Source organism: Zootermopsis nevadensis, unplaced genomic scaffold (genome assembly GCF_977971745.1).
Source record: "Zootermopsis nevadensis isolate Lab colony 2312 unplaced genomic scaffold, Znev_1.0 Znev_ptg000007l, whole genome shotgun sequence".
Classification (NCBI taxonomy): Eukaryota; Metazoa; Arthropoda; class Insecta; order Blattodea; family Termopsidae; genus Zootermopsis; species Zootermopsis nevadensis.
In genome coordinates this window covers 14,004,759-14,016,140 of record NW_028259139.1, presented here as the reverse complement: position 1 = coordinate 14,016,140, position 11,382 = coordinate 14,004,759, and the positions used below count along the sequence as shown (strand labels likewise).

The 11,382-nt window shown below is 38.1% G+C and overlaps 1 protein-coding gene across 15 annotated transcripts in view; it reads right to left on the bottom strand.

The window, feature by feature from the left end:
* Positions 1-5,081: 5,081 nt before the first annotated feature.
* Positions 5,082-11,382, bottom strand: part of Ack (activated Cdc42 kinase) — a 67,107-nt gene continuing 60,806 nt past the window's right edge. For all 15 annotated transcript variants that reach the window (XM_087344389.1, XM_087344392.1, XM_087344391.1 and 12 more), the window contains one exon: positions 5,082-10,761. In XM_087344389.1, the coding sequence (XP_087200515.1) occupies positions 10,659-10,761 (103 nt within the window). In that variant the 3' untranslated portion in view covers positions 5,082-10,658. The remainder of the gene's footprint in view (positions 10,762-11,382) is intronic.

The window sequence follows — 11,382 nt, the reverse complement described above, 5'->3', positions numbered from 1 at the left end:
CTTATGACAAGAACGTCTCAAGACTTGGGACAAGAACTTCTCAAGACTTGTTACAAAAACTTCTCAAGATTTGGGACAAGTGACTTCTCAAGACTTGGGACAAAAACTTCTCAAGACTTGGGACAAGAACTTCTCAAGACTTGGGCCAGGTGACTTCTCAAGACTTGGGACAAGAACTTCTCAAGACTTGGGAAAAGTGACTTCTCAAGACTTGGGACAAGTGACTTCTGAAGTTTTTGGGACAAGATCTTCTCAAGACTTGGGACAAGAACTTCTCAAGACTTGGGGCAAATGACTTCTCAAGACTTGGGACAAGAACGTCTCAAGACTTGGGACAAGAACTTCTCAAGATTTGGGACAAGAACTTCTCAAGACTTGGGACAAGTGACTTCTCAAGACTTGGGTCAAGTGACTTCTCAAGACTTGGGACAAGAACTTCTCAAGACTTGGGCCAAGTGACTTCTCAAGACTTGTGACAAGAACTTCTCAAGACTTGGGACAAGTGACTTCTCAAGACTTGGGACAAGTGACTTCTCAAGACTTGGGACAATTGACTTCTCAAGTCTTGGGACAAGTGACTTCTCAAAAATTGGTACGAGTGACTTCTCAAAACTTTGGACGAGTGACTTCTCAAGACTTGTTACAAGTGACTTCTCAAGACTTGGGACAAGTGACTTCTCAAGACTTGGGACAAGTGACTTCTCAAAACTTGGGACATGCGACTTATCAAGACAGGGCTAGGCAAGACGAGGCCATGCGAGGGATTCGAGGCCAGTTTGGGCGAAGGAAGTTGAGGCAAGGCCATGGAAGAAGACGAAAGCGATGCAAGGCCAGGCAAAGCGAAACAAGGGGAGGCAGGCCGTGGCAAGGCGAGGCAGAGCCACGCAAGCCCAGGCACGGCCATTCAAGACCTGGCAAGACCAGACAAGGTCAGGAAAGTCCATTAAAGGCCAGGCAATGCGAGGCATGGCGATGCAAATTCAGGCAAAGCCATGCAAAACCAGGAATGCTAGGCAGGGCGAGTCAAGGGGAGGCGAAGCAAAGCAATGCCAGGCAAGGCCAAGCAAAGCTAGGCAAGGCGAGTCCATGCGAGGGCAGTCGAGGCAGGCAAGGAGAGGCGAGTTAAGTCCAGGAAAAACCAGGCAAGTCGAGGCAAGGCCATGTAAAGTGCGTGGCAGGGCGAGGTAAGGCGAGTCGACGCGATTCATGGCGAGGCGAGGCCAGACGTTGCGAGAAAAGAGGAGGCAAGGCCAGGCAAAGATAGGCAATTCCATGAAAGGCGAGGTAAGGCCAGACAAGGCGAAGCAAGGCGAGTCAATGCCATTCAAGGTCATGCAAGACAAGGAGAGGCGGGGCAAGGCGAGGTCAATCGAGGCCAAGCAAGGGCATGCGAGGGCAGGTGACAAGCGTGGCCAGGTGAGGCGAGGGGATGCAAATATTGGCAAGGTTAGGCAAGTCCAGGAAGTCCAGGCAAGGCGTGGCAAGGAGAATCCAGGCAATTCCAGGGAAGGCGAGGTCAAGAGATGCAAGGCGATGCCAGTTGAGGCCAGACTACTCCAGGCGAGACCATGCGAGGTGAGGTTAGGCGAGGTAGTGCAAGGCGAGGCAGGGCGTCGCAAGGCCAGGTAAGGACAGTCAAGGCGAAGCAAGGCCAGGCAAGTCGAGGGAAGACGAGGCAATGCTAGGCAACTCCAGACAACGGGAGGCAAGGCGAGGCGAGGGAAGGCGATGGGGAGGATTTGTGAAATTTTCAAAATTTCCAAAATTTTTAAGAAGTGTTGGAATTTGTCCAGAAAGTGCACAAAACAGAAATCTTTTTGAACAATTTACTTTCAAAATTTTATAAAAAAAATTCGAAAATTTTGTCTTTGTGCGCTTCAATTTCCACCATTTTTTGAAAAATTTTCACTGCTAGATCCATACAAGCGGTCTCTGTCAAACCCGAACTATAGGAGGCACGCTGTCTCACCCGATCCCTGCCTTATCTAAGGCTGAGTTAGGTTAGGTTAGGTGATGTGAGGTTCGGTAAGGATAGGTTGGGTTAGATTAGGCAAGGTGAGATTAGGTTAGTTTGGGTAAGGTTATTTTGGGTTAAAATAGGATAGGTTAGGTGAGATTAGGTTAAGTTAGGTTTGGTTAGTTTAAGTTAGGTTAGGTTAGTTTAGGTTGGGTTAGGTTAGTTGAGGACAGGTTGGGTTAGTTTAGGTGAGATTAAGTTAGGTTGGGTTTTGTAAGGTTAGGTTGGGTTAAAATAGGATAGGTTAGGTTATCTTAGGTGAGGTTAGATTGGATTAGGTTAGGCTGGGTTAGATTAGGTGAGGTTGGGTTAGGTTAGGTTCGGTTACGTAAGGTTAGGTAAAGTTAACCTAGTCTCATACAGAGATCGGACGGTACTGAGACAGGGTCCGTCAGAGAGAATTGCATCAAAGACCGGATGATGCAGAACACTATGCTGAGAGCGATCGTGTGGGGAGGACTTTTGAAAAATTATTGAAAATTTTCAAAATTTCCAAAAAATTAAAAAATGTTGGAAATTGTCCAGACTGCAAAAAACCAAAAAAAATTGAAAAATTTTATTTTCAAATTTTTTCCCAAAAATTTCGAAATTTGTAATTTCTTTTGAAAAACTTTCACTGCTAGATCCATAACAGAAGCGGTCCCTGTCAAAGCCGTTCTATAGGAGTCACGCTGTCTCACCCGATCTCTGGTTCAACCGGTCTCCGTCAGATACGATCTCTGCCTCACACGGTCTGTCGGACTCCGCATGTCTCAGAGGTAAGATAGGACTGAGTTAGGTTAGTTGATGTGAGGCTCGGTTAAGGATAGGTTGGGTTAGGTTAGGTGAGGTTGTTTGGTTGGGTTATGTTGGGTAAGGTTAGGTTGGGTTAGGTTAGTTTAGGTGAGGTTAGTTTGGGTTAGGTTAGGTGAGGTTGGGTTAATTAGTTGAGGTTGTTATTTTAGGTTGGGTTAGGTTAAGTTACGTTAGGTTAAGTAGTTATACTAGAGTATCATACAGAGACCGGACGGTACTGAGACAGGGTCCGTCAGAGAAAATTGCGTCAAAGACCGGATGATACAGAGCACTATGCTGAGAGCGATCGGGTGGGGAGGATTTTTGAAAAAAAAATTAAAATTTTCAAAAATTTAAAAGATGTTGGAAATTGTTCAAAAAGTGCACAAAACCGAATTTTTTTTGAAAAATGTTACTTTCAAATTTGTTTAAAAAATTTCGAAAGTTTTTGGTTTTGTGCGCTTTTCAGAAAATTTCCAGCATTTTTTGATTTTTCAAAAATTTTGAAAAATTTTCACTGCTATATCCATACAAGTAGTCTCTGTCAAACCCAATCTATAGGAGGTACGCTTTGTCTCACTCAATCTCTGCTTCAACCAGTCTCCGTCAGATACAATCTCTGCCTAACACGGTCTCTGCCGGACCCAGCATGTCCAAAAATCGCACAAAACCAAACAAAAATTGGAAAATTTACCTTCAACAAAGCGCAAAAACTGAGGTAAGGACAGAAGCATTAATTCAATTCCTTGATGACTCAAGTTTGAAGGTCAACCATGCACCCAGAAATGCAACGTGTTCCAAATTGTTTTGGCCACAGAAATACCAGAAAGACTCTGTGGTGTACTGGAAACTCCGTACAACAAAAATAATGATGTAAGCATACAGGTGTTATTATGATTCCAATCATTTCTGATCTTCTTGTATATGTCTATGTGTATCTTCCACACCTTCCCTTGACTACAGTGATTTGTGCGAGATGTACATTGAACAAAGACACTAATATGTCTCATTAGCTTCTCAATGTTATCGTAGAACTGGCATGTAATGCTGAGTCCATGCCAAAAGAAATGAGATCTGTGGTTGAAGTTCAAGGTTCTGGAAATCTTATTAAAGATGTCAGGTCTTGAAAACAGCCCTTCAAGGGCTAACATAGCAATTAGTATTTTTTAATGTCATTAGTATCCTGCGAAATGAAAAGTTCTAAAGTATGCAATTTTGAAAATAAAATCATTTGTCTATGGCCAGATTCAAACATGGAATCTTCAAGTCAGAATGATGAATAAGTCATGAATAAATCAAAGAAATACCTGTTTCCCTTGCACTTATAGTATTCCCAATGCACCACAAATAATACAGCAATAATGCAAATGACAATATTAATGATTACTTTTTGCTCATTAAGAAATGTTCATTACAAACAACAATCATTCTTTTTGAACATCATAATTTGCATATTTTGGCACCCATTTCCAGTTGCTCTTGGTATGAGTTAAACATGGAAGCTCAGAAACATACATAGTTAAATAATACAAGTGCACAATTTTAATGAGTAGGCCTATGTGTGAGTAAAAAAGTCAAACATGCGAACATGATCTTCGTATCAACACCAGTCTCCTATTTTGCTGACTGGTCTACAAGGGAAAATGGGCAACCAACTGAAGTACACCTTTCACCTCTGTTTTATTTGTGGAGGACTCAGAAAAGTAATTAACATTAATTTATGCTTTTATTCAAATTAGGCAAACATCTGGCATAAATCATTGTAGTTAACGGAAGGCATAAAAATGTCACATAGAAACAAATACAAGGTGGCTCAGTGCCCTGATGATGAAGGCAGCAAAGACCTCTGAAACACTGGTAAACTTCTACCAGACTATATGCAACTACAACACAGAAGGCAGCTATCTTCATATAAAAGGAGATACACAAATGGATGAAATTATTTATGATGCCAGCTGTATGCTTACATAACTTCCAGTTGTGAACTTAAAAGTTTCAAGTGCTTGCTTCTTGTTGATCACAATGTACACATCTCACTTCTAGTATGTTGAATTTTGTGAAACTAGATTTATGGAATGTACTGTTCAGTTTATAAAATAATTCTATATCAAAAAGAAATGTCTGTACTTAGAACAATAAACTTTTTTAATCCTTCCTATCTCTGTCAGCACTTGCCTGAGCGCACTTTATGGAGGAAGAATTGTTATAATTTTTTTTACTTGGAAGATACAGAGTATGAGAAATGGGCATTTGTAAATAAGAAATAAATAATAATTATTATGCAAGGAAATACATTTGAAAAAGTGTATATTTACTGTGCATCATAAATCAAGAGCTTTGTTTTTATTTGTAATACAAAGACTGAACACTATTTCATATTTTGGAATTCCCTGATCCACATCTTGATCCCAAGACGAGCTATCCCGAGGTTTTTCTGATTCCCTCCAGGCAAATACTAGGATATTACCTTAAATTACGCCATAACTGTGTCCTTCCACATCCTTTCGATTCTTTAATTCACTAATCATCCTACTGTCCAAAGCTACATAATCTATTATCATTAAACAAACCATATTAAATACAATCTACAACAGGGACCCAGAATTTCCATCAAGGTTTACATCTTATCATTGCATCTGTGGACATTTGCTATAATTAGCGATGCAACATTTTGAAGTTCAATGCACTCTTTTCATTGTGAAACAAAGCAAATTAAGTTCAACCTAAAACAATGGATTTTGGTGCAAATCATGTCATATGTCATTTTCTGGATTAAATGTTCCCAACTTCTTATCGGTGGGGGGGAGTAATATATAATACAACTGTGTTGCATACTGAAAATTATACAGAATTTTCAGCCAATTACCGGATGCATGCAAACAAGGAAAACATTCTTTTTTTAATAAATACAAATGATCTATTGACATACACTGTACATACCTATGACATTTGAGCATTTCACAGCAGTGAAGACATCTATGTTGGTCTTCTAGGTCACACGTTGTGCGGATGTGTCAGTAAATACCGACATTTTGCTTCTATCTTCAGGACTGAAGGCTTAGAATTCACACAGCATCACAACTCAGAAGACCAACATTAACACTGTACATATTTATACATATTACTCAAACTGCATAATTGTAACACATCAATGACAGTAATGAATCTGATAAATACAGAGCAGAATGATCAACAACCTTCACCAATAACAAGAGTATTATGGGTATGTCATGTCATATTGTACATTTACTGAGACACCTTTTAATAACATATGTTTACCAACAATGACTTACGTTAATTAATTTTAATACTGGATACTGTATTTCTGTGCTGTCTTTAATTATGATAAACACAAGTATTATTTTTAACATACTAGCACTTTAGAAAGCTCATCTACCCTAAAACATAATATCTTAAAAAATATACAATTCTGATATTCAGTGACTTTAAAGCTAATTCTCTGAAGTAAATAAAGCCTTTGTGCTTAAATAAAAAGACTCCCCCCTTAAATAAATAAATTAATTAATCACAGATCTGTTCTACTCTAACAACTGAGAAGCCATAAGCTTTCACTGACAGTCACAGCTGTAGAAATGTATCTGTTTTCATTTCTTTAGGCCAGACAGAATCTTCTCGGAGATGATTCTATTCCAGTCCATTGTGCATTGTCGGTAATTACCATGAATCACAAGCCTGTAAATTAAGTATCACTTGCAGACATAACTGAACTGAACAAGAGTTACATGATACTACATTTGTAAACTAATATCACTTACAGCAGGACCTATAGTAAGAAGGGGCACTAGCACCCCTCCTAATAACTAACTAGTTGGCTTACAGAACCAGAAGGTTCATCACCGAATTAACCAAAGCCCCCCACCAGTGTCTGTCCTGGGCCAACAAAATCCAGTCTCCTTCAACTTCTATCTTCCATAGATCCCGCTTGATAGTTTCCTCCCATCTATATCTAGGTCTTCCCAGCGGTCTCTTCCCCCAGGCTTCCTGACCAATACCAGGTGTACACCTTTTGCCCCATCCATGTGCCCCACATGCCCCGCCCATCTCATTCTACTTGACTTAATCACCCTGATGATACTGGGGGAGGAGTACAAATTTTTAAGTTTGTCATTATGCACTTTTCTCCATGTCCCATCGTCTTCTCTCCTAGGCCCAAATATCCTCCTCAACGCCCTATTCTCAAACACCTGCAACCTGTGTTCCTCCCTCAGAGTGAAAGACCGTATTTCGCACCCATACAAAACAACTCCCCCCCGCCCCAACTCAGAAAATAATGTACACGAGTAACATGCCCAAAATTCATGGAATATAATTGTTTCATTGTAGTCATTCTCAAAATTCCCTTATGAATCCACTTAATTTATTAGGAATAAAATTGCACCCCCCCTTTCAGTTTGATTCATTGTCAATTATTGTGTTTTTGCTGCTGGTCATTTTTAGAGTTTTATGAGTGGCCCCATAATTTTTATTTTATTTTATTCTTACTATCACCTGCTGACAAGACCTGTTTTCAGGTGGATATGTTGAGACAGCTGAATGACATCTGTTGTCCAGTGATAGAGAATAGCTCTTTCTGATGGACCCATATGAGTAGGTACCTCTTGCCTGAAGACAGAAACAGAGCCAGTTTCCAAAACGACATGGTTTTTATTTTAAATGAAGATGATGGAAAAAGATCCGATAACAATTAACTTTAAGAATATGACACTTCTACACCAACGAACATGTTACAAATTTAGTTCAGTATGAGAAGAAAAAGGCAGCAGAAACAAAGCCACAAGGACCTGCCCATTTGTACATGTCCCGTGTCATACCTTGAGAGTATTTTTGCCTTTATAAGGCCTCACACCACTACATTAAGTCCTTCTTTTTAGTTCAATACGTCTGAAAATGAAATGTCGAATAGGTTTCAGATTTTAGAGACAGATACAGATAAAGAAAATGTGGACATCAACAGGGAGTGGGAAAATGTCAGAAACTTTCAGCCAAAGAGAAACTAGTATACTACAGGAGAAAGCAAAATAAACAGTGGTTTGATGAAGAGTGTTCAAAATTAATACATCAAAGGAAGCAAACAAAATTTTAATGGTTGTAGGACCCAAACAAAACAAATATGGATAATTTATGTAAAGTGAGACGTGAAAATAATACAACCTTTAGGAATAAGAAAAGGGAATACCCGAAGGGCAAAATTATTGAACTTGAGACAAATAATAAGAGAAAAAATATCAGAGACCTGTACAGAGGCATTAATAACTTTAAGAAAGGATACCAACCTCAGACTAATTTGATAAAGGATGATAACAGCAATTTGCTTGCAGATCCAATAAAAACTGTGAATAGGTAGAAAAATTTCTTTAGCCAGCTCTTAAATGTTCACGGGACTGATGATGTTACACAGATTAAAATGCATACAACTGAACTGTTACTGCCAGAACCTAGTTTAGATTAAGTTAACTAGCCATTGGAAAGTTGAAAAGTTATACATCTCCAGGTATTGATCAAATTCCAGCAGAATTAATTAAAGCAGGTGGCAAAGGGTTGCATATGAGGATCCATAAGCTTATTCAGTTAATTTGGGATAAGGAAGATATGCCACAACAATGGAAGGAATCCATAATTATTCCTATTCATAAGAAGGGGGACAATATTGAGTGTGGTAATTACAGAAAAAATTTCTCTTGTATCAACCTCATACAAAATTCTATCAAACATTCTTCTGGCAAGATTAACTCCACATGTGAATTAAATTATTGGGGATCATCAGTGTGGGTTCAGACGAAACAGATCAACAATTGATCAGATTTTTTGCATACATCAGATACTAGAGAAAAAAATGGGAGTTCAATTATTAATTATTAATATATTTAAAAAATGCCTATGACTGTGAAGAGAAAAGTACTGTGTAATATTCTTATTAAATTTGTTATACCAAAGAAGCTAGTTAGTTTAATATGTGCTTAAATGAAACTTGTAGCACAATTCACATAGGTAAATATTTATCTGACTCGTTTTCCATCAAGAATGGTCTGAAACAAGGAGATGCTTTGTCTCCATTGCTCTTTAACTTTGCTTTAGAATAAGCCTTCAGGAAAGTCCAAGGTAGGCAGGAGAGTCTGCAATTGAATGGGACACATCAACTATTGGCACATGCTGATGATGTTAATTTATTGGGGTCGATATGAATACAATAAAGAGGAACGCAGAAGTTTTACTAGAGGCCAGTAGAAAGGTGGGGCTAGAAGTAAATTCAGAAAAGAAAACTAAGTACATGTTAGTATCTCGTCTGGAGACAGTCATGCAGAATTGTCTTAGGGTGGCTAATAAATCCTTTGAAAGTTCAAATATTCGGGAACAATAATAACATATCAAAATGATATTCATGAGGAAGTTAGGAGGAGACTGAATTCCAGAAATATTTGTTACTTCTCAGTTCAAAACATTTTGTCTTTCCGTTTGATTTCTAAGAACCTGTCTGTTGTTTTGTATGGGTGTGAAACATGGTCTCTCACTCTGAGAGAGAACATAGATTGCAGGTGTTTGAGAATTGGGTGTTGAGTAGGGTATTTGGGCCTAGGAGAGAAAACTGAATAATGATGAGTTTAAAAATTTGTACTCCTCCTCCAATATTGTCAGGGTGATTAAGTCAAGAAGAATGACATGGGCAGGGCATGTAGCGCGCATGGATGGGACAAGAGGTGTGCACCGGGTATTGGTTGGGAAGTCTGAAGGGAAGAGACCGCTGGGGAGACCTAGACGTATATGGGAGGATAATCTCAGTTGGGATCTATGGTAGATAGGAGTTGAAGGAGACTGGATTTTGTTGGCCCTGGATAAGGTCCAGTGAAGGGCATTGGTGAATTCAGTGATGAACCTTCGGGTTCCGTAAGTCATCTAGTTAGTTAGTTGGTTTCTTTCTTTTTGTTTCTATGGCTAATCAATGAACACCCTCACTTAGGCCTTTACAAAGGTAAGACAAAATCTGCTTTTTGTATTGTGCATTTTTAACCTTTACCCACTTATTAAATTTTTCTGCTAATACATTCAGTCACCAATGCAACAATCTTAATTACTTCAACATATTTCCATTACAACATTACAGTCAACAGAAGAAATATTCTTGAATGGATTTCCCTATATATTATTATAAATACAAAAAGGAGAGTATTTCACAGTCTAACATCTGAGATATAAAAAAACTGTTTCCAAACCTGCACACTTGTTTTGCCTTCAGCTTCCCAGAACATTAATGTATCAAATATGTAATATGTTACTATCACAATGGCATTATTGTGTATAACTGAAAAATTCAACAAATATTTATGGTATACATCTATACATTTCAGTCAGATTATTTTTGTGATTTTGTAATTCAATTACAGTTTTTATTTCATTAAGCAAACATGTAAGCTGCGTATTCATCCACATTTATTCTTGCAGATAAAAATCTCAAAATTAAATGTGTACACTCCAGAACCTTGTATTATACTAAAATAATACACATGTATAATGTCATATTTGCTACTAGTTTGTTGTGGCTCAAAAATTATAACCTGAGACACAATTTATTTCTACATTCACGACAATTGAAGTAGGTATACTGTCTAGTTTAATTTATGCTATGACATTCAGAAAAATAATTTTCAATATGTAGAGTCAAAACCAGAATGTAAATCTGCATATAACTACAACTGAATAACCATAAAAAGAATATAATGTAGGACTCAATTAAGAATGATCTTGGTTTCATGACACCAAAAAGTGTTTGGTGGATGTGCTACCAAATTTTAGCTACACAAAATATATATCCCAAAATCAGCTGTGCAAACCCAACCCAAGGATACTGACTTTAACTCTTCAATCCATCCAATATTGTGCATGCGGCTTGTTCAAGATTCCAGCTTGATTTCTGTAGTGCTACTTCACACTGATGTCTTGAAGCTATGCCCAGCCTGAAACGGGAATTTTAACCCTTTCAATGTGGCAAATACATGATATGATCTTACATTAAGGAAATGTAACTACCAAAATCAAGAAGAACTTAGTCATGACAGTTTAATTATCATACCTGCCATGAAGAAAATGTTACTAACAAAATTCAAATTCATTTAAAGTTTACAAGCTTCACAGTTTTTTTGATGTGTCATTAATTACAAATAAAAAGTATAATTGTGTCTGCCCAGTAACCCAATAAATCAAGACTGATTATTACTGAAAATAGTAGAATTTCTGGTAACTGTGAAGATGGCTGTCTTCTGGGTTGTAGTGTCATGTAGTCTGGCAGAAGTTTACTGATGTTTCAGAGATGCTTACTGTCTTCATCATCAGGATGATGAGTGAGGCGGTAAGTTCATCAGTAAACTTCTACCAGACAACATGGAGCCACAACCCACAACACAGCCATTTTTATAATGAAACTGACTGGTGCAATCCACTACTAAATAGCAAATACAACTTCAATATTTCAGTAATTTGGGCATTGGATTACAACCTTTAAAATATATATATACAGACACATTTAAACCAAAATACTTAGGTCTTCAGTCTAATTAATTGAATTCACAATACTAATT